Source organism: Electrona antarctica (assembly GCF_951216825.1).
Source record: "Electrona antarctica genome assembly, chromosome: 22".
Classification (NCBI taxonomy): Eukaryota; Metazoa; Chordata; class Actinopteri; order Myctophiformes; family Myctophidae; genus Electrona; species Electrona antarctica.
The window spans coordinates 7,440,126-7,465,321 of NC_136805.1; the positions used below are offsets into that span (position 1 = coordinate 7,440,126).

The 25,196-nt window shown below is 47.0% G+C and overlaps 1 protein-coding gene across 1 annotated transcript in view; it reads left to right on the top strand.

Moving 5' to 3' along the window:
- The window catches only part of LOC306914819 (caskin-2-like), a gene marked incomplete at its 5' end in the record, with an annotated part of 75,025 nt that overhangs the window by 8,315 nt on the left and 41,514 nt on the right, over positions 1-25,196 (top strand). Inside the window, 2 exons of the mRNA XM_079492019.1 lie at positions 18,282-18,333; positions 22,393-22,490. Coding sequence (XP_079348145.1) covers positions 18,282-18,333; positions 22,393-22,490 — 150 coding nt within the window. The remainder of the gene's footprint in view (positions 1-18,281; positions 18,334-22,392; positions 22,491-25,196) is intronic.

Consider the following 25,196-nt stretch of genomic DNA (forward strand, 5'->3'; position numbering starts at 1 on the left):
CTCAGTTTAGTAGTTAAGTCAAAGTCATTCGATTTGTCACACACGTTACCGCAGTGAAATTTGTTCTCCGCATTTGACCCATCTCTTGGAGCGGTGAACCGCAGCCAAGGAGCGGTGAGCTGCAGCCGTGCCGCGCTCGGGAATCATTTGATTAGTAGATCCAACCCATTGATGCTGAGTGCCAAGCAGGGAGGCATTGGCTCCCATTTTTACAGTCTTTTGTATGACCCACCTGGGGACCAAACCCGACCTCCCAATCTCAGGGCGGACACTCTAACCACAAGGCCACTCTCTGGTCTTAGTTACGGGCTAAGAGCCTACTATTATAACCGATATGCTACTGAGATGGTAATCGTCAAATTTGGAAAAGATTTGGAAAAAAAACTGCAAAATGTCACACACAAGAACATCCCAACAGCATCAAAGTAAACAAACAGGCAGATGAACTGCTCACAAACCTGTGTCAGATGTCTCTCATAGACCCCAAATCTTCACAGGCAGGATCACCGCTCTGGGCTAGTTCCAGGACCACCGCTCTGGGCTAGTTCCAGGATCACCGCTCTGGGCTAGTTCCAGGGCCTATGAATTCTTGCCTCTAAAAACAGAGACAAAAGAGAAAAGAAAAGTAAAGCTCATTTGGGCTAATAGTATTAGGACAGTGTATTATTCCATATAGTTGATAATACTTACATGCATTGTTGTACTCCTGTAAAGGTCATAATGTCTTCCTAAAGCCTGATTTATACTTTAGTTGCAGGCAGGTGTTGTGTAAAAATAATACATCTACAAGCTCACAACGCAACGTGCACACATTGTGTCTGCTATTTTCGGTGCGCACGCAACTATACGTTTACAGTAAGTCAGGCTTCAGCGTGCATGTTCTAACATGATGTGCAGTTCTGTTTGTGCTGCAGTGGTGAAAAGTGACTAAGAACATGTATGTACTTAGGAACTGCACTTAACCCATTCTGAGCGGGAACCCCTTTTGGTGTGTTGCATTATGTTATAATTTAGCTATTTTTGAGTGGTGCAACCACTCCAAGGAACAGCAATGTCTGTGACGTTAACCTATGTTTGTGACTATGTGTGTGACTCATGTGTGACTCATGAGTACCTGTAGGGGCGCTGTTGTGCCAGAAACAGAGAGAGAGAGAGATAGTGCTGCACTGTTGCCTGCTAATGAGAGAGAGAGGGGGGGGGGGGGGGGGGGGGGGGGGGCGTTGCACCACTCAGTTCACACGGGTGTGATTTTTTGAAAAATCTTGAAAATGTGGCTCAAATCTTTGAATGTATATTCTTTCAGAGTGAATGTTTTTAACTCAAATCTTTGCTTCTGAGGGGTTCCTGGAACAACATATTTTCAGATGGGGGGTCGGTGGCCAATTACATATATTTTTGGGGGTCCTTGATGTTTGAGAACCACTGACACAGAAAAGGATTTAGGATTTATTTGTAGAATCGACCTCAGGACAGGTCTAAATGTGTTAAGAACACATTTGAGTTTCATTTTACTTCTGCTCCACTACATCTCAGAGGCAAATATTGTAATTTGTACTCTTATTTGAAAACGTACTACTTACTAGGGCATTAAGCAACTAGTCGACTAGTAAATCCACTAGTCGACCTTGTTGGTACTAGTTGACTAGTTGATAAAATAAAATAAAATTCTAGACGATTTTGTAGGCCTCAAGATCAGGTAGATTATAGTTATAGTCACCAATGTACACAGTTTTTAAATGTACAAATATTTATAAATAAATATTTATTTACTAGTCGACTAGTAAACTAGGCAACTAGTCAACTAGTAAAAATGACGTGAATGAAGTGAATGCCCTACTACTTACTTTGTTGATTATTATTTATTTATTTAAGATAGTTTTCGGGGGTGCCATGCAGCAAAGGCCGTCGGGATCGGGAGTCGAACCCGCGGCACACCACCAGACTGGATTACCAGCCAAGGTGCCCGGACCGCTGAGCCACGGCCCAGGCCGGTATTGATACTTTTACTTAAGTAAAGATAAATGGACTACTTTTTTCCACCACTGTTTGTTCTGTAGCCTTGGCTAACCTCGCCTCACCAGGCTTTCCACCAAGCCTTGGCCTGTCCAGTTCATTTGCAGGGCACAGTCGCAGTCAAAGAGCTTTGCACAGCTGCCCTACTGTGGGCAGGGGAGTGTTGCTGCAAATGGAGGCAGGCTGCCAGACATGCTTGGTTGAAGTGTTATGATCTAGGGCTAGGCTATTGCACATATACACAAGGGAATCATGATGATCCATCCTTACTGCGTCAGCGACGCTCAGCGTAAGGACATCATTTGAAACAATGACTGCCAGAGAGATCTATTTGACGTGTAATCGGAGTTTCCAGAAGCTCTTGCATAATAAAAAAAAAACTGTATTGTAATGCCTGTCTGCATGTTGTTGGTTAGCATGCCAACGTCTTTCAACACTTCACCCTGGACATTTACACGTCATAAGCACTAAACATGGTAGCCTGGTATGTCTTGAAGTTGCGTAAACGCCCGGCAACCACATTTTCTTTCTTCCTTTCCCACTGCGTAAGAAGAAAGGGTTCCAGGGCGAGTGAAGCCAGGTAAACACGGAGGATTTGAATGGTATGTAAAGTGTGTTGTCCCCAAGGTGCAGGGCTGAGGCACCTTATGTAATTTCAACCCCTCCAGGTGCGTTTATCCTGCACTAATCTCTTGTTGTTTTGTGGGAAGAAAACATATCGTATACACACACTCTCTTTCACACACATAGTAAACACGCACGCACGCACGCACGCACACACGCACGCACACACACACGCACACACACACGCGCACACGCGCACACCCCCCCCCCCCCCCCCCACACACACACACACACACACACACACACACGCACGCACGCACGCACGCACGCACGCACGCACACACACACACAAAAATACGCACACTCGTGCTCATTGTCAGCGAATATTAAATGTGTGTGACCTAGTTGCCAGGTACGCACGCCATGGGAGATTACTACTCCCTACATTTTTAACAATAGAGTGAGTGTGTTGGATAACAACGCCACTCATCTGATGCACAAGCTTTTCTTATCAGCTCGGTGCATGTGGGGTTTCCTCGCAACAGCGCACAGTTGTCGTATATCAACAGATGCAGCGATAGAGAGGCTGATGAAGAATTGATGAAGATGAAGTGTGTCAAATTGCAAATTTGATGTACCGGCGTGCATGCGTGTGTGTGCATGTGCGTGTGTGACTGTACTGTATATGTTTGCAGCGTATACGGCACTTGACTTCACACTGCTTGAGCTGTCCTTTATATATAGTAGATATAAAGACACACACACACACACACACACACACACACACACACACACACTCTGCCTCCATATTCCACATGCACTATACTTAGGGATGGGCTGCATATAGCCAGATAAAAAAGAAAAGATGAAAAGGGGGAAAAAAGCAAGATATTCATTTTCAGTGCATCTCTGTTAGGACTTAGGAGGAAAGCCCATGCAGGGTTGCAGAGACAAAGGCTGGTTCACCTGTTTAAAAGTGTATCCCGATCTCACCTTTAGGGTTGTTCTATCCCCACCGGCGCTTTTTTCACGCTCATCTGACACTCTCATCAGCGATTGGCTCGCTCTCAGCATGTGGCTCACCAACACGCTCCATTCAGGTCTTCAACAAGATAATGCCACAGACGAAAAACAGTCTAAGTCCACACTATTGATCCATAATGTATAAATGATAGATAAGGGTTCAGGACAATGAGGCCTTTTCGTGGAGGGGTCAGAATGAAATTTGGACTTAGACTGTTTTTCGTCTGTGGTACTAAAAAAAAAAGCTATACAAACTTGTAGATTTTTGACAAATCGTGAAGGTTTGTGCCAATGTTTATCTATATTCTTTTAAAGTGAAGATTTCTAACTCAAATCTTTGCTTCTTGGGGTCCCTGGAACAAAATAATTTGAGATGGAGGTCAAATACAGATGGTTTTATTATTATTTTATTTTTTTGGGGGGTGTTCTTGACATGAAAAGGTTTCAGAAAAGCTGATATGGAAAACGGTTAGGATTTAGAAGGCCTTTGTAGAATCAGCCTCCAGTCTTAATGGCTTAAATGGCGTGCTGTGGAAGCTCACTGTAGCCTACTGGATGTTCCTGTTTACTTTGTTTGCTCTTGGCATGTTTCGGTTGACATGTCAGATGTCACGCAATCATGCCACTGTTGTTATTGATCGTCTGCTGACCTACCAGCCCACACGGGCTTGACAAATCGACTGTACAGTCAGTTGTATAATTATTCACAGGTTCAATATAACTAGACTGGCAACCTAATTAGGATTTAACCACTTGAACGACCCCAGCGTCCCTATTCTAACACACAGCCGATCTACAGAGCTCGTATAGATCACAGATCACACTGTTTCACTTGATCTTTTTTCTTAATTGCCACTTCCCAATCTCTCCCCTTCTCTCTCTATTTCTCTCAGTCTCTCTCATAATCACCTTCTTTCCATAAGTACCATAGCTGACTGTGTGTTATGCAAAGGAAGTCTCTCTTTTAAAAGATATCACAGCTGTGACCTGAAATAGGCAGTTCTCTCTCGTCCTCACTTTGAGCTGGATGATGCTTCACACATTGAGAGTTAGCGTCCCAGTTGAATTACATTCTATGGCACACGTCGCGCACGCATGTCGCGCACGCACGTCACGTCACATCCCGCACGCACGCACGATGCGCACGCACGTCACGTCACGCACGCACGTCGCGCACACACGCACGCACACACTTGGTGATCACCTCCCCACCTGCCTTGGAAGCTTGCTTAACTGAGTCCAGATGAGTAGGCTATAATGATGTTCACATAAACACAGACTAAACACTAGGGAGGCTGGGTTTCTTCAACACTTTTGTGATAATTGTAAAAATAATGACGGATAATGGGTAGTAAAAAAACATTGCACAGAATGAGGTGATATCGTCAGCAGAATCCTGCCATTATTATTACTTAAGAAAACAGACAAAAGGTTGCACATGGAGGTAGATTTTGAATAGAGCTTGCACGCACGCACGCACGCACACACGCACCGTGACGCACACACGCACGCACTTGGGGCATAAACAACCTTAGGTTGTGTGTAGTAATGTGAAGGAAAGGAACATAAATGTTCCGAGAGACACATTCCTAATCATATGTTTTCTGAGTGTTAGTACTAGGCATTCCCTGGAACATGTGGGTTGTGGTCAAACTGTCTCGGTTTGTCTCTGGTTTGGTTTGGTTTGGTTTGGTTTGGTTTGGTTTGGTTTGGTTGGGGGGCATGTGTTTACCCTCGCACTGATCCCTGGAGGCAGTTCGATGTGTTCTCAGATAAGTGTTTGCCTTGATGAGGTCCTTACCTGACCACAAACCATTTATCTCAAGAGATGGATGACAGCCCTAAATTACCCCCCCCCCCCCCCCCCCCTCCGCTCCTCTGTATTTTGGTTAGTGCCCCAGGCCTCTGTGGCTTCGCTGTGTGTGCACGCTGGCTCGTCTCACTTCACCATGCTATAAGGGGGTCGTCCCAAGCCACAGCTCTAGAATCAAGTTGATGATACTAGGAATCTGTATGGAAACGGCTCAGTCAGAATTCCATTTTGTATTCATTTCAAGGAACATTTGTGTGCCTAGAGAGAGAGAGAGGAAAAATAAATCTTTAATGGAATTCTAATCAGGCTAACCAGCTGAACTGTATCCTCTAGCCATATATAGCAGCTCATGTCCTCTCCAGTCAAGCCTTCTTCACTTCAGCTGCTTTTGTACAGTAAGTGACCACCGATATGTCTCGTGACGTCTCCTGTGTTTTGTTTGGTTTCTTATTTAATAGGACAGCAGTTGAGCTTGACAAAGTGTGGCTAGGATGAACACTATCCACGTAAAGTATGTCCTAGGTCTAGGAAATACAGTAGATGAACAAGGGTTTTAGTTTTCAGTACGGTCGGCACAGTTACACGCACAAACACAAACAAAAGTGAACCCATTTTGACCTGAGATCAGATTCTAAAAATGTCTTCTACATCCTGACAGTTTTCTGAAAAAGCTATGTTTCTATGTCAGTCGTTCTTCGATTTTTCAAAAATAGCAGACCTACAAGCTCATAGCGCGCCACTCGGTGGTGCGCTATGAGCTTGTAGATCTGCTATTTTTCAATAGCTAAAGCATAACATAATGCTAACACCAAAAGGGGTTCCCGCCCAAAATGGGTTTTAAACAGCAGCTATACAGTATGTTGATCGTTCAGCACCTGATGATCAAACTAGAGTGGAATGTTTCCAATTCCATTTCCCTGAAACATAAACATAAAAAAACCCACTTAAAATACTTACGCAGGATTGAGCTTGTATTTGCCTTGTTTTGTTTGTTGTCGTTTAGTTTAGTTTTTCTCTATAGTCTCTCTTAGTCTGTATCGTTATTATTATGTATGTTTTTTGCTGCAAGCCTTTTTTTTATATAAAAGCCGGTGCCCAGCTGCTCCTTACTCACCTGACACACCAAACAATTCCCCTTTATCTCACCTGAAAAGATGCATCTGTGTGTTTCTCCTTCCCTCCTCCTCCACCCACTCCTCCTCTCATCCTTGGTCTTCCCTCCCCTCATCTGTGTGTTTTTCCTTCCCTCCTCCACCCACTCCTCCTCTCATCCCTGGTCTTCCCTCCCCTCATCTGTGTGTTTCTCCTTCCCTCCTCCACCCACTCCTCCTCTCATCCCTGGTCTTCCCTCCCCTCATCTGTGTGTTTCTCCTTCCCTCCTCCACCCACTCCTCTCATCCTTGGTCTTCCCTCCCCTCATCTGTGTTTTTCCTTCCCTCCTCCACCCACTCCTCCTCTCATCCCTGGTCTTCCCTCCCCGCATCTGTGTGTTTTTCCTTCCCTCCTCCACCCACTCCTCCTCTCATCCCTGGTCTTCCCTCCCCTCATCTGTGTGTTTCTCCTTCCCTCCTCCACCCACTCCTCCTCTCATCCCTGGTCTTCCCTCCCCTCATCTGTGTGTTTCTCCTTCCCTCCTCCACCCACTCCTCCTCTCATCCTTGGTCTTCCCTCCCCGCATCTGTGTGTTTTTCCTTCCCTCCTCCACCCACTCCTCCTCTCATCCCTGGTCTTCCCTCCCCTCATCTGTGTGTTTCTCCTTCCCTCCTCCACCTACTCCTCTCATCCTTGGTCTTCCCTCCCCGCATCTGTGTGTTTTTCCTTCCCTCCTCCACCCACTCCTCTCATCCTTGGTCTTCCCTCCCCTCATCTGTGTGTTTCTCCTTCCCTCCTCCACCTACTCCTCTCATCCTTGGTCTTCCCTCCCCTCATCTGTGTGTTTCTCCTTCCCTCCTCCACCCACTCCTCCTCTCATCCCTGGTCTTCCCTCCCCTCATCTGTGTGTTTCTCCTTCCCTCCTCCACCCACTCCTCCTCTCATCCTTGGTCTTCTCTCCCCTCATCTGTGTGTTTCTCCTTCCCTCCTCCACCCACTCCTCTCATCCTTGGTCTTCCCTCCCCTCATCTGTGTGTTTCTCCTTCCCTCCTCCACCCACTCCTCCTCTCATCCCTGGTCTTCCCTCCCCGCATCTGTGTGTTTTTCCTTCCCTCCTCCACCCACTCCTCTCATCCTTGGTCTTCCCTCCCCTCATCTGTGTGTTTCTCCTTCCCTCCTCCACCTACTCCTCTCATCCTTGGTCTTCCCTCCCCTCATCTGTGTGTTTCTCCTTCCCTCCTCCACCCACTCCTCCTCTCATCCCTGGTCTTCCCTCCCCTCATCTGTGTGTTTCTCCTTCCCTCCTCCACCCACTCCTCTCATCCTTGGTCTTCCCTCCCCTCATCTGTGTTTTTCCTTCCCTCCTCCTCCACCCACTCCTCTTCTCATCCTTGGTCTTCCCTCCCCTCATCTGTGTGTTTCTCCTTCCCTCCTCCACCCACTCCTCTCATCCCTGGTCTTCCCTCCCCTCATCTGTGTGTTTCTCCTTCCCTCCTCCACCCACTCCTCCTCTCATCCCTGGTCTTCCCTCCCCTCATCTGTGTGTTTCTCCTTCCCTCCTCCACCCACTCCTCTCATCCTTGGTCTTCCCTCCCCTCATCTGTGTTTTTCCTTCCCTCCTCCTCCACCCACTCCTCCTCTCATCCTTGGTCTTCCCTCCCCTCATCTGTGTGTTTCTCCTTCCCTCCTCCACCCACTCCTCTCATCCTTGGTCTTCCCTCCCCTCATCTGTGTTTTTCCTTCCCTCCTCCTCCACCCACTCCTCCTCTCATCCCTGGTCTTCCCTCCCCTCATCTGTGTGTTTCTCCTTCCCTCCTCCACCCACTCCTCCTCTCATCCTTGGTCTTCCCTGCCCTCATCTGTGTGTTTTTCCTATCCCTCCTCCACCCACTCCTCCTCTCATCCTTGGTCTTCCCTCCCCTCATCTGTGTGTTTTTCCTTCCTTCCTCCACCCCCTCCTCCTCTCATCCTTGGTCTTCCCTCCCCTCATCTGTGTGTTTCTCCTTCCCTCCTCCACCCACTCCTCCTCTCATCCTTGGTCTTCCCTCCCCTCATCTGTGTGTTTCTCCTTCCCTCCTCCACCCACTCCTCCTCTCATCCCTGGTCTTCCCTCCCCTCATCTGTGTGTTTTTCCTATCCCTCCTCCACCCACTCCTCCTCTCATCCCTGGTCTTCCCTCCCCTCATCTGTGTGTTTTTCCTATCCCTCCTCCACCCACTCCTCCTCTCGTCCTTCGTCATCCCTCCCCCCTCATCGAGTGTTTTCCTCCATACAAGCCGACTGTTTTCTGCACATCAAAGCCCTGACATGGCTTTTGTTCTGTCCAGGATGCATCTTAAGGTCTGCGGGCGGGGGAAAAGTATGAGTTCAGTATACAATACAAAATCCTGTGTCCTTTTAACTCCATCCTGATTGGCTAAGATTGGCTTCCAAAGTTCGCAGGAGTGCTCCGTTTCAAACAAAATGCTGCAAATCATGAACACATCGTGTGATTTCCGTGAAATTTTGCACGCACAATACCACTAGGCCGAGGAAGAAATGCCACTTGAATATTTTCAACTCAGCCTCATGGTGGCGCTATAACTGGCCGATTTATGTTTTTACCTATAACTGCACCGATCTGTGTAAAACCTTGTATGCACACTCCCTAGAGGCCAAAGAAAAACCTTTGCCTGGAATTTTTCACATGTGCTCTTTATAGCGCCACCAGGAGGCCGACATATGTAAAACACATTTTCTAATATTAGGCTACTCCTTCAGATTTTATCCAAATTTCACGCAAATCGGTACACATGCTCTCCATAGTCATGTAATCATGTGATTTGTTTGATTTGTCATAATTATCCATCCTGATTGGCTATGATTGGCTTCTAAAGTTTTCAGGAGTAGCCCGTTTTGTACAAATCGCCACAACTCCTCAACGCAGCGTCCAATTGCGGTGAAACACACACACACACACACACACACACACACACACACACACACACACACACACACACACACACACACACACACACACACACACACACACACACACACACACACACACACACACACACACAAAACCAAACCATTTTTTTTGAATTACTCCTAAACATTTTGCCAAACATCACACACTCTCCTATCCTCCTGGTGGAGACCTGTGCCCAGAAGGGCACTTTTTCTAGTTTGTAGTAAATTAGTAGTAAATGTAGTAAATTATTAAAGTAAATTGTAATTACCAGACTTTTACTTATGATTCTCAATTGATACTTTTACTTAAAGTAAAATAAAAATGTAGTACTTTTTCCACCACTGACCTGTACGTGTGTGCTCAGGACTTTGCATACTGAGCACATGTGAGCTCAGCTGGTGGGCAAATTATTATTGTGGTCTCCCAGGCATTGGATGACGTTCACAAAACTCTGTATGACATGACAACTATTTGAAAACAATAGGCACTCAGCCTGTGTTTGCATAGCATCTGCTCCTGAGAGGTGAATGTTAAAAGATTACCCCAGAAACCCAATTCCTTCCAATGAAAGCCAGAGCTTCAGATTGAACACACACACACACACACTCACACTCACACACACACACACACACACACACACACACACACACACACACACACACACACACACACACACACACACACACACACACACAGGGGCAGGGGGAGAGGGGAGTTGCACCACTCAGTTCACACGGGTGTGATTTTTATCTAGTTTTCGATTTTCGCCAGTGAAGTAGTACATGACTAAACTACATGATTAATAGTAATAGTAATTTTAGAGAGCATCGTGCGTGCGTGCGTGCGTGCGTGCGTGCGTGCGTGCGTGCGTGCGTGCGTGCGTGCGTGCACGAGAGAGAGAGAGAGAGAGACAGAATTGTGTCTCCAGAACAACGCCCCCGCAGCACACAGTAAATGAATGGTTTAGTGTTTTTGCAGACGGTATATATTGCATTGCAAATGATCACGTTGGTTGAGCGCGTGGGGAGCGCTGTAGGGAGAGGGGGGATCGCACACCGTCAACATGCTGCTAATTTAATTGATCCTGATGACAGACTATAAGCCCCCCACACACACACACACACACACACACATAAACACGCCATGATTGTGTTGCGTAGGAGACAGTGTTGCCATGTCCGCTTATTACTGTATAAGCAACTTTGGGCTTGTTTTTCTGTAAAATAGCTTGTAAATATTTTGTAGTTGTGGGTTGTGGGTTTTTTGGGGGGGAGGAGGTGCTTAAACTAAGTATAGTTGATTATTTGGGCTTGTTTCCTATGTATGTGTGTTGAGTGTTGTTTAAACCAGTGGTTCTCAAGCATTTTCATGTCAAGGACCCCCTAATTAATTAAGCAATATTACACGAGAGGCTGTGCTTCACCCTCATTAATGGAACACCTGCGTTGCTGCCATTCATGACAGTACAGCACAACCCTCAAGTGTAATATTGAGTGTAATAGTTAGCCTACCCTTAAAAAATCACACCTGTGTGAACTGAGTGGTGCAGTACGTCAGTGACGTCACACACTAACCATAGCAACCATGCTCACCTGTACGTGGCCCCACGTACAGGTACACACATACATAGACACATAGACACATAGATACAGACAAAGCTGGTTATTGGAGTGGGTTGCACCACTCAAAAAAATATCACGTCAACTCAATTTCATTTTAACTAAGATATTAAAAAAAAACATAATTTGTTAATGAAAAAATGTTCCAAGAAAATCGCTAGCATAGCAACCCAGTCGGCTCCCCTCTGGTTGTGTTGCACGGCGGATTCTTATGTTTTGATTAGGCGTTCCATCATTCTTGTTTGAAGCACGGCTATAGATGGCTACTTCAACCAATCAGATTGCTTCCTCGAAACAACCTGTTGTATAATATGTATAATAAATATGTCTTTGTCCGCGAACCTCCCCCGTCTGAAACATAGTAGAGGAAGGGCGAGGAGGGGGGGGGGGGGGGGGGGGGGGGGGGTGGAGCAGCAGAACGAGGGTGAGTCGAGAGAATAGAAGATAGAGATCCATTCAGTGTCTCCCTCAGAGTGAGTAGGATGGTGTGTTGGGGCGTGCTATGCCAGGAATGCCCGCCGCTCGCCGCGCGTGTTGTAACTGGAACTCCTGAAGGGCGGCGTTCTCCGCTCACTGTCACTGGGACAGTTTAGGCCCCGTCTGACATTGGCCAGTCCCCCACAATGCCCTTTCAGACTTAATCTGAGGGTTAAGCACACTTGAACCCCATAGCATCCCTATTCTGGGATTCAGGAAGAAATAGCAGATCCACAAGCTCACAAAGCAGAAAGTGCTTTCAACGTGATCTTGAGCTTGTGGGTTGGCTACTTTACTTTGGGCAAAGAGATTTGGTGTGGATCGGAGGGAAAAAAAAGGAAATAAATTCAACCATGTGTGGTGACTGTGGTCTGTGTGCCAGAAGTCAGCCGTTCCCCATGAGGAGAGGTGTCTGACCACTCTGTCAATCTTAACTTCTGACATTTCCGCAGGTGTATCATCACATGATCAAATTGCCTTGATTTGGCCCAAACAGATTTTACCCAAACAAATGAAAACCATGATGGAAATGGTTTAGCCTTTTCCTGGGTATATACACTATACAGTAACCAAGGGCCGTACATTAAACCATTTGTAGTTTAACGTGACTTCTTGGCCCCCATGGGACTCACCTGGTAGAGCGCATGCCATTAAGGCTTAGTCTTGCGCAGCTGGTCTTGGTTTGAATCTGACTCGAGGCCATTTGCTGCATGTCCATCCCCATCTCTCTCCTGCCATGAGGGGAAAAAAGGGACCCATTCTCCCCCAAACACAGCGCAGAAGGGCCCATCCATTAGGCCCCTGCACGTACCCTACACAGCGCAGAAGGGCCCATCCATTAGGCCCCTGCACGTCCCCTGCATGCCTCATTGCAACCTTACTGCCTGCACTGAATGTAAACGACTCTCATTACATCATTACAGTGTAACCAGAGTAGATAAACTATAATGTTATGGAGACAAATCTATGGACAGTGAACACAGAAAAGTAGTGGAGCATGTTGTCATCACTAAGACAAACATGTTGTAATGTAATGTCGTCACTTAACCCATTTTGACCTGAGATCAGATTCTATAAATGTCTTCTACATCCTGACAGTTTTCTGAAAAAGCTATGTTTCTATGTCAGTGGTTCTTCGATTTTTCAAAAATAGCAGACCTACAAGCTCGTAGCGCGCCACTCGGTGGCGCGCTATGAGCTTGTAGATCTGCTATTTTTCGATAGCTAAAGCATAACATGATGCTAACACCAAAATGCGTTCCCTCCCAAAATGGGTTTAAGACAAACATGTTGTAATGTAATGTTGTCGTAACCTGCTACAGTACTGCTACAGTACATTGAGACGTGTGCCTGACCCAGAGTGAGATCCTGCACGTAATTCTGAACAGATTTCTGTCATTCAGCGAGCGTTCTGTGTAATCTGCAACATGTCTTTGTGCCAGTTAGTGCTGTGGGTCAGGAGGACCCATTTTCAGGTTGCGGACCCGAGAAAATATACCTTTTTTTGTTTAAATCATTTTGCTTTTAATAAACTTTATTAAGTTTCAGGTTATCGAAGGTTCTGTGTCTTTTCGAGTACAAAGTAACCCTTTGTACTCGAAAAGAGCCTATAGGCTTCCCACAGTCGGTTTGCAAGTTCTCCATGAGAGGACATCAAATCTGTAATCTCACATTATGACGGCCAATTTATTTTTTATTTTTACATTAACCACTTAGACAATAGCATCCCTATTCTGGTAGGAACATTCACAATAAAATTGCAGATCTACAAGCTCACCAGGTGCCTCAGCGTGACACATTGTGAGCTTAGATCAGATAGTTTCGGCAAAGACGTTTGGTGTCGAGGGGAAAAATAGAGAAGACCAAGTACAGAGCCAAGTGTTGAGGGTTTGAGTGGTGTCTGAAAATACACATGAACACAAATTCAACATATTTATAGTAAAGACAATGGAACAAACAAACCAAAACTTTAACAATGTACAAAACACCGATATAGTGGTGTCAAATACTGTCAAAAAAAGTCAAAGTGGAAGGGTGTTTATTGAAACAAAGTTGACGTGGTGACGAGCAAGCCAAGGCTGGTGGCAGCAGGGTTTGCATGGTCACTGAGGCAGAGGTGAAGACAATGAGACAAAAATCACAAGGATCAAAATACAAAACAAGGGTTTCAAAAACACTTAACTGTAGCACTGGGATGCTCTAAAAGTCTAAGAGTATATTCTAGCTGGCAAGAAGTGTGACCACACACTGCAGGCGGTTGTGAAACAATCTGGCGGTGAGTGGAGCGAAGGCCAGGGTTTAAATACTGTGGAGGTTGATGGCAGGCAGGTGAGGGAGATGAGGGGACTGGAAACAGGTGTGCCAAGCTGGAAGCATGCACGCACGCACGCACGCACGCACGCACGCACGCACGCACGCACGCACGCACGCACGCACAAGGGTGAGAAGCGACCACAAGGTTGCGTGCACTGGCCATATATGGAGCGTGTCTTGAGTGTACAGGGTGTGATGAGGTCAGATCAACATATGGAATGTCAGGGCCTGTTGAGAACTCTAGTTTTCATTTAAAAGGTATTTATTTTGCTTTCAAGTGGTCTGTTATTGAGAACAGAGAAGCTGCTATCATCAAATAACAGACCGCAGAATGCCACGATCTTGACCAGTCAGACGCGAGCACTCAACAAAGCAATGTAAGGCTTCGTACACACATAAAGAACGAATGTTCTGTGCTTTGTCTGTGTTTCATGGCCGCCCCAATGCTTTTCCAATGGAAGTCACATGGTTTGACCAAACACTTGTGTTTGATTGGGGGGAGGGGGGCAATCAAACACAAGTGTTTGGTCAAACCACGTGACTTCACACACATCTGCCTGAAACACAGGCAGATGTGTGTACGAAGCCTAACAAAGCTGAATATCACCCTTTTCCACTGTTTCTCTGCATTGCAAACTCTCTCTCTCTCTCTCTCTCTCTCTCTCTCTCTCTCTCTCTCTCTCCCCCCCCCCCCCCCCCCCCCCCCCCCCCACACACACACACACACGGCTGTGATTTTCTCACAGGAGTGGGAGAGAGAAAACCGCGAGCGGGCTTGCCTCCTATGAATGGCTCTGTATTCAGCAGACGCCTAGTTGGCACTGCAGTTGGCAGCTCTGCTTGGGTGTGGGACTGACAGTGGTCCCTATACAGTAGATGCCCTGTACAGTAGGATGTTTTTGGGGATATTTAGTGAACTCTGTGGCACAATGTACTGAAATATGGGATGAGAGAGGAACCGTAGAGATGGAATAAGGAGGACTAGCCATGGTTATTTGTAGATTTGGCCCTTTGATGTAGCGAGTAGCGACTGTATATAGTCTAACTTTATATAATTTCGGGCCAAGGCCTATGAGGATAGGATAATAGCGGTTTACAGTACGCGAAGCCAGGTCTTGGTGGCTGGAAAGAGATCGTTGGGCCGATATTGACCAGGCATGAGTGATGCTCCTGTGGGAATGGATTCCCACTGAGACAGGCTGGGTTGGAAATGGTATCATGCAGGTCCTGTTGATGGGTTGAACCATGGAGAACATGTGGAAATAAGACAGTATGTGCATAAGAGAGAAAATTAGTGAAGTGAGTGACTAGATGTTAACCTGATGGACGGATCCAAAGATGAATGGATAAGTCATGGGACAAGTAGCCTGTCTTTTGGGAGGTAAGTGTCGAGACAAAACATTTGTTTAAAAAAAGAAATGACAGCTGGTTCACACTTCAAATGTTACGTATTTATAATTAGAAGGTAGCTACAGTATGGCTGAACTGTGATTTATGCAAAGCAAAGATTGGTTTATGAGTTATGACTCAGTTGGAGGAGGTTGAAGGAAGGGAGAGGCAGCGAGAGGTGAGGGGAAAAACTCCCGCTTGAGTTGGGCTGTCAGGGTTTGTTTGAAGAAAGGGGTGATGACACCGGAAAGAGGAACAAGTGTGATCCTGCTGTGAAAACACACACGGGTCCTGATCGTGGAAGGATCGCTGGTCTGATGAAAACACACACGGGTCCTGATCGTGGAAGGATCGCTGGTCTGATGAAAACACACACGGGTCCTGATCGTGGAAGGATCGCTGGTCTGATGAAAACACACACGGGTCCTGATCGTGGAAGGATCGCTGGTCTGATGAAAACACACACGGGTCCTGATCGTGGAAGGATCGCTGGTCTGATGAAAACACACACGGGTCCTGATCGTGGAAGGATCGCTGGTCTGATGAAAACACACACGGGTCCTGATCGTGGAAGGATCGCTGGTCTGATGAAAACACACACGGGTCCTGATCGTGGAAGGATCGCTGGTCTGATGAAAACACACACGGGTCCTGATCGTGGAAGGATCGCTGGTCTTATGAAAACACACACGGGTCCTGATCGTGGAAGGATCGCTGGTCTTATGAAAACACACACGGGTCCTGATCGTGGAAGGATCGCTGGTCTTATGAAAACACACACGGGTCCTGATCGTGGAAGGATCGCTGGTCTGATGAAAACACACACGGGTCCTGATCGTGGAAGGATCGCTGGTCTGATGAAAACACACACGGGTCCTGATCGTGGAAGGATCGCTGGTCTGATGAAAACACACACGGGTCCTGATCGTGGAAGGATCGCTGGTCTGATGAAAACACACACGGGTCCTGATCGTGGAAGGATCGCTGGTCTGATGAAAACACACACGGGTCCTGATCGTGGAAGGATCGCTGGTCTTATGAAAACACACACGGGTCCTGATCGTGGAAGGATCGCTGGTCTGATGAAAACACACACGGGTCCTGATCGTGGAAGGATCGCTGGTCTGATGAAAACACACACGGGTCCTGATCGTGGAAGGATCGCTGGTCTTATGAAAACACACACGGGTCCTGATCGTGGAAGGATCGCTGGTCTGATGAAAACACACACGGGTCCTGATCGTGGAAGGATCGCTGGTCTGATGAAAACACACACGGGTCCTGATCGTGGAAGGATCGCTGGTCTTATGAAAACACACACGGGTCCTGATCGTGGAAGGATCGCTGGTCTGATGAAAACACACACGGGTCCTGATCGTGGAAGGATCGCTGGTCTGATGAAAACACACACGGGTCCTGATCGAGGAAGGATCGCTGGTCTGATGAAAACACACACGGGTCCTGATCGAGGAAGGATCGCTGGTCTGATGAAAACACACACGGGTCCTGATCGTGGAAGGATCGCTGGTCTGATGAAAAGACAAAGACCAGTGGTGGAAAAACGTGTTCATTTTATTTTACTAACTTAGGTAAAAGTATCAATACTGCAATGTTAGTTGTCTAGCTGTTTTTATTTACGCGAATGCAAGTGTAATCTCTGTGTGTGTGAGTGTAGGTGTAGGTGAATGTAGTGTACTGTATGTAATGTATGTCATAAAAATGTAAAAAAAATAAAAATAAAAAGAAAGAAAATAATCAATACTGCAATGTACAACTATACTCCGTTACAAGTAAAAGTCAGGAATTCAGAATTTACTTGACTAAAAGTACAAAAGTATTGGGAATCTGAGATCAAATTGTACTTAAAGTAGGCCTACCAAAAGCAGAAAGTATAGGCCTCAGTATGCAGAATGTCCCATTTTAAGTTAAATGTATACAAATATTTTGAAAATAGGAGATCTACAACCTCACAATGCGTCGCATCGTGACACATTGTGAGCTTGTACATCGGCTATTTTCAAATGGTCGAAATGTATATAGGGCTGAAGTGGTTAATGTACCCGTATGTTTATTGTTTTATTTTTGAGTGGTGTAAACCACTCCTACAACTGGCTTTTGTGTGCATAAAAAAATGACCATGGTTGCTATGTTCAAAATAATTTCTGACGTAATTAAATCACACCCGGGTGAACTGGATGACCGTAGCAACCGTGGTCATTTTCTCTGTACAAAAAAAGCCAGTTGTGAAATCACATCCAGGTGTGATTTCATTACGTCAGATCAGAGCTGATCAGGCTATATAATACCTTACCTTATATAATACCTCACATCGGACAAAAACTCCAGCTGAATCAACTTCATGGTCACAAATCATCACATCAGAAGACGAGTCTACCTAGCCAAAGATCTTTAACGTCAGACATTACGTCAGACCACAGCTGATCATGCTATATAAAACCTTACACCACTCAGTTCACACGGGTGTGATTTTTTATTTTTTGAGTGGTGTAAACCACTCCTACAACTGGCTTTGTTAGTTTACGTGTCTGTCTGTCTGTCTGTTCGTACCAAAAAATGAGCATGGTTGCTATGGTCACCCAGTTCACACGGGTGTGATTTCATTACGTCAGACATTACGTCAGACCACAGCTGATCAGTCTATATAAGACCTTACACCACTCAGTTCACACAGGTGTGATTTTTTTTATAATAATCAAAATCTACAAAATAACTAGTAACTAAAGTTTTCAAATAATTCTAGTGGACATAAAAGTACAATATTTGCCTCTGAAATGTAGTGGAGTAGTGATGTAAAACTACAGATTTACATCACTACAAATTTGACGTACTCAAGTAAAGTACAAATACCTCAAAATTGTACTTAAGTAAATGTACTTAGTTACCTTCCACCACTGGAAAAGACCAATACTAAATTGACTTTCCCATGTCTCTTTCCTCCCTCCATATCTTCCCCCCCCCCCTGCCTGCCCTCCCTCCCTCCCTCTCCCTTTATTTTGTTTTCCAGAATTGCTGGGCTCCACCAAGAGACTGAACATCAACTACCAAGACTCTGATGGGTAAACTAACGCTAGATGTTTTTATATACATGGTTGCACACTACAGTATGTCAGTAATGTCACGCACCGAAAATAACACCGTATACCGAAAATACGAATATCACGTAAAACCGGGAAAGCATCCGTGTCCGATTTCAGCGCCGGCTATTAAATTAAATTAAGCAGATGTACAAGCTCTCGGACTGCGAGTTTGTACATCTGCTACTTTTGATCAGCTTCGAAAAATCTTGAAAGTGTTTTTAAAAAAAAGAAAAACGTTGAATCATTTTGAATCACGAAAAAGTTTGAGAACTAGAATCGGCCTCAGGACTTAATGGGCGAAGGGAGCGTGAGAGGGTGTACGACGTGTTGGCGTGACGACGTGCAGTATAGTATACCGCCCCGCATGCGTGTGTAATATGAGTATGTGTCATGTTGTGTGTCACCGCCATGTGCACGAGGAGCCGTGCGTTGGACCTGTGTGCTCACGTCTGCATAGCTGAGGTTAACGCCGCATGTAAGTCAGAGGAATGCGACGATGGAAGAGTCATGCCGTGACACCCTGGGTCTGATTGACGCGCTGCTCCGATAGCAGGAGGAATAGTGTATAGGCTACACCCCCCAAGCCAGGGGGGTTAGATCATGTTTGTCTTGTCTCTTCACACAGTGACGCATAACCCAAACACACACATATGCATACGCACGTGCACGTGCACGTGCACACGCACACGCACACGCAAACGCTCATGACCTCCCCGTCTTGGTTAACCCATTTTGACCTGAGATCAGATTCTAAAAATGTCTTCTACATCCTGACAGTTTTCTGAAAAAGCTATGTTTCTATGTCAGTCGTTCTTCGATTTTTCAAAAATAGCAGACCTACAAGCTCGTAGCGCGCCACAGTCAAAAAGATGTTATTTTATACCATCCTAAGGCTGTAATGTTTTTCATGGTTCGCATGTCGCAATGGTTATTGACATTGTACGTACTGTATGTCTGTTTTTTCTTTGTTTATGTAGGTACAATATACTATACGATTTGTTTTTGTCTACTCTGACGTAGATTTATGTTGGCGTGACAATGCTGTGATATCATCATCATACCCGGACGTTATGCGGGAACGCCTACTGGGTGGCAAAAAACTACTGTCTGGCCTTGACAGCCCATACATCCAAACAGAGAAGTCCTATCTGATTGCATTAAACGGCGTTAAGCAACGTTAAGCTCACTTTGACACTCGATTTTCCACTCGATTCGCCACTGACTTTGGCGATACACTCCATTGAATATTATATGAATATGCTCTGTTTACAGTGGAGTGTCATAACATTCACTCCCAAATGGCAGCTCTGGGTTCGAGGTATCGAAGTAGGCCATCAGATGAACAAAGCAGACCCTTATGAAAAGCAGACCGTGGGTGGCTGTGCTGGTCGTTTGTGTGCCTGAGTTGACGTGGAGGACCTGCATGTGTGTGTCCACACATGCAGGGTCGGTCCGGCATGTGGGAGGCCTGACACACAATAGGGCTGTTGAAGTTGAAGTACCCCCACGCCGTTCTGGGTAGTTTGTGTTTCGTCGTACGACTGCACGTCGCAAGAGTCTGTCATTATATCATTGTGCAATGAAGTCGAAATGAGGACTTGGTGGTGTCTGTCTGTCTGTGTGCACGTAAAGGGAGGGAGGAGGAGAGAAAACTTGCGATAAAGGAACACAAGAAGGACGTGTGTGTGTGTGTGTGTGTGTGTGTGTGTGTGTGTGTGACGCAACTTGGCCTGTTGTAGCGCCACCATGAGGCTGATTTGAAAACTGTCAAGTGGCATTTCTTCCTCAGCCTAGTGGGAATAGGCATGCACAGCGCAATTGGATGCTGCGTTGAGGAGTTGTGGCGTGCGTGCGTGCGTCTGTGTGTGCCGCGTGCGTCCGTGCGTGCCTGTATATGCGTGTGCGTCTGTGGGTGCCGCGTGCGTCCGTGCGTGCCTGTATATGCGCGTGCGTCCGTGCGTGCCGCGTGCGTCCGTGCGTATGCGTCTGTGTGTGCCGCGTGCGTCCGTGCGCGTCTGTGTGTGCCGCGTGCGTCCGTGCGTGTGCGTCCGTGTGCGTCCGTGTGTGCGTGCCTGTGTGTGCGTGTGCGTCCGTGCGTGCCTGTATATTCTCCTCGCTGTGTTGTAAAGATGGGAAACGGATAAAGAACAGAGGAGTGTAGACACAAGACAGAACCTACTCAATAAAGGATGGTTTTATGACTGAGGAGGATGAGGACCAAACAACTTCAGAGATAAGCTCTGGCTGGAGATGAGATGACACAGTGTGATAGCGTCGCGACACACACAGTCTCTCTCTCTCTCTCGCTAATGACTGCAACCCCCATAGTCCCAAACACAAGTCTGCAATCTGACACCAAATCTCCAGGCTATTTTGCCTATTTTCATAATCAGACTTTGCCCTACTTTCTGTCTGTGCGTGTCGTACACCGAGTGTAGAAAGTTGAAATGTTGAAATTTTGAAAGAGGTGTATCGTCCCCCGATGCTACAGGCTGTCATGAAACTAGCAATGAACTCCTCCTGGGATGGGAATACAAGCGCACATGCGCACGCACACGCACGCACACACACACACAGACACACGCACAAACACACACACACACACACACACACAAGCCATGTATCAGAAAAGAGGCATTGCCGATTTGTCCAAAACTGTTACTTTTCAGGAAATGTAATCTGTATACATGTAGACCAAAAAGGTCAGCCAGGAGGACGAGGAGCGTCCGTCATGGCTGTAACTCAGCCGCTCACTTGGCTCAGAGGGTCAGCAATCATCAGCATCTTAATACCACACTGCATCTCTGGCCTAATACCACACTGTGCATCTCTGGCCTAATACCACACTGTGCATCTCTGGCCTAATACCACACTGTGCATCTCTGGCCTAATACCACACTGTGCATCTCTGGCCTAATACCACACTGTACATCTCTGGCCTAATACCACACTGTACATCTCTGGCCTAATACCACACTGTACATCTCTGGCCTAATACCACACTGTGCATCTCTGGCCTAATACCACACTGTACATCTCTGGCCTAATACCACACTGTACATCTCTGGCCTAATACACACTGTGCATCTCTGGCCTAATACACACTGTGCATCTCTGGCCTAATACCACACTGTGCATCTCTGGCCTAATACACACTGTGCATCTCTGGCCTAATACACACTGTGCATCTCTGGCCTAATACACACTGTGCATCTCTGGCCTAATACCACACTGTGCATCTCTGGCCTAATACCACACTGTGCATCTCTGGCCTAATACCACACTGTGCATCTCTGGCCTAATACCACACTGTGCATCTCTGGCCTAATACCACACTGTGCATCTCTGGCCTAATACCACACTGTGCATCTCTGGCCTAATACCACACTGTGCATCTCTGGCCTAATACCACACTGTGCATCTCTGGCCTAATACCACACTGTGCATCTCTGGCCTAATACCACACTGTACATCTCTGGCCTAATACCACACTGTACATCTCTGGCCTAATACCACACTGTACATCTCTGGCCTAATACCACACTGTGCATCTCTGGCCTAATACCACACTGTGCATCTCTGGCCTAATACCACCCTGTGCATCTCTGGCCTAATACCACACTGTGCATCTCTGGCCTAATACCACACTGTGCATCTCTGGCCTAATACCACACTGTACATCTCTGGCCTCAGGCAAGCAAATTCATACCCAGGAATTTATGCCTTTAATTTGTTCCACTGCAGGGATATACTGCGACCTGACACCCGGAGATCCACACGCACACGTATACCAGTATGAGTTTTGATGGGGGCGCACACACGCACACACACACACGCACACACGCACGCACGCACGCACGCACGCACGCACGCACACACGCGGCTCTGATCTAATCCCAAGAGTTTCGCTGCAGAGAGCTTCATGCGCCTGTGAAGTAATCAGCCAGATTTATAACCCCTCTGGTCCTTTGTCTTTCCCCCCCCCTGCCTGTCTCTGGCCTGTCTCTCTCCTCCTGTCTGTCGGTGGTTCTCCATCAGGTTTTCGGCGCTGCACCATGCGGCTCTGACCGGCACCATAGAGCTGCTGTCACTGCTGCTGGACGCCCAGGCCACCGTGGACATCAAGGACATCAATGGTAAACCCCCAGCAGCGCCCAGGGACCTGCACACATATAGGCCTCACTCACACCTAACAGGGACCTGCACACATATAGGCCTCAGCCTCACTCACACCTAACAGTACATTTTAACAGCAGGCGACAGCCAGACGAATTTTCCGGAAGTGCATTATTTGTCAATGGGACCCTATAGGCAACTACTGGCGATAGCAGGCGAACAGGCGATGGTCGAAAAGTGGGCGGAGGAACGTCGGCCGAAAAGATAAAAATAATTCATCTTTTGGGCGACGTCGCCCGGCGATAGTAGGCGATCGGGCGATAGCCAATGAAATTCAAGCGATGCTTGCCGTTGGTCTCCCGCTGTTAAAACGTACTGTAAGACACACACGTGTCTTCTGGGTGTCATGGCCGCCTCAATGCATTTCCAAAGGGAGTCACATGGTTTCATGACACAACCTTGTTGCATGCGTGATTTCTTTCTACGTCCGAGCATAGACATGGTAACGCCCCGCCTGCCTCTGATTGGCCTACCGACACTGCCCGTCTTGCCTGTCCTCCGAGATGCAAGGGTTCTCCGTGGTGGGAAATAATACAAGTACAAGAGAATGGCAACACGCGACAGTAATTTGTAACTTTAATTTTTGTAGAAGAGGCAAACCAATATAGTTTGTACCGTTTGCTTTGATTTAATAATTGATTGAACAACTATGATTTGATTTGGCTGTCTAATAGTACTAATACTAAAAAGATAAAGATCAAGGGAAAAGAGACCTTTTTACAGTACAATAATGTTTCAAGTTTACACATGTAGATGTATGCAAATAGTTTGCCTCTTCTACAAAAAATAAAAGTTACTGTCATTCTCTTGTATTATTTATTTATTTCCTCGCCTCGCCTCACCCAGGCTTTCCACCACCTCAGAGGCAGGCGGGGCGTAACCATGTCTAATCACGGACGTAGAAAGAAATCACGCTTGTTGCATGGCTGTCTTCTGCCCTCCCCCCCCCAGTCCCCCGTCCCCCCATGCAATGTTTGTGTCTTCAAACCATGTGACTGCCATTGGAAATGCAGTGAGGTGGCCATGACACACAGGACACACAGAAGACACAGGACACACAGGACACACAGGACACACAGGACACACAGGACACACAGGACACACAGAAGACACAGAAGACACAGGACACACAGGACACACAGAACACACAGGACACACAGGACACACAGGACACACAGAAGACACAGAAGACACAGGACACACAGGACACACAGAACACACAGGACACACAGGACACACAGGACACACAGAAGACACAGAAGACACAGGACACACAGGACACACAGAAGACACAGAAGACACAGGACACACAGGACACACAGGACACACAGGACACACAGGACACACAGGACACAGGACACACAGGACACACAGGACACACAGGACACACAGGACACACAGGACACACAGGACACACAGAAGACACAGGACACACAGGACACACAGAAGACACACAGGACACACAGGACACACAGGACACACAGGACACAGGACACACAGGACACACAGGACACACAGAACACACAGGACACACAGGACACACAGGACACACAGAAGACACAGGACACACAGAACACACAGGACACACAGGACACACAGGACACACAGGACACACAGGACACAGAACACACAGGACACACAGGACACACAGGACACAGAACACACAGGACACACAGGACACACAGGACACACAGAAGACACACAGGACACACAGGACACACAGGACACACAGGACACACAGATCACAGAACACACAGAACACACAGGACACACAGGACACACAGGACACACAGAAGACACACAGGACACAGACCACACAGGACACACAGGACACAGAACACACAGGACACACAGGACACACAGGACACACAGAAGACACACAGGACACACAGGACACAGAACACACAGGACACACAGGACACACAGGACACAGAACACACAGGACACACAGGACACACAGGACACACAGGACACACAGGACACACAGAAGACACACAGGACACACAGGACACAGAACACACAGAACACACAGGACACACAGGACACACAGGACACACAGGACACAGAACACACAGAACACACAGGACACACAGGACACACAGGACACACAGAAGACACACAGGACACACAGGACACACAGGACACACAGGACACAGAACACACAGAACACACAGGACACACAGGACACACAGAAGACACACAGGACACACAGGACACACAGGACACAGAACACACAGGACACACAGGACACACAGGACACAGGACACACAGGACACACAGGACACACAGAAGACACACAGGACACACAGGACACACAGGACACAGAACACACAGGACACACAGGACACACAGGACACAGAACACACAGGACACACAGGACACACAGGACACACAGGACACACAGGACACACAGAAGACACACAGGACACACAGGACACACAGGACACAGAACACACAGGACACACAGGACACACAGGACACACAGGACACACAGGACACACAGGACACACAGGACACACAGAACACACAGAAGACACACAGGACACACAGGACACACAGGACACACAGGACACACACAGGACACACACAGGACACACACAGGACACACACAGGACACACAGGACACACAGGACACAAGTGTGTCTTGCGTGTGTCTTTAGGTGTGA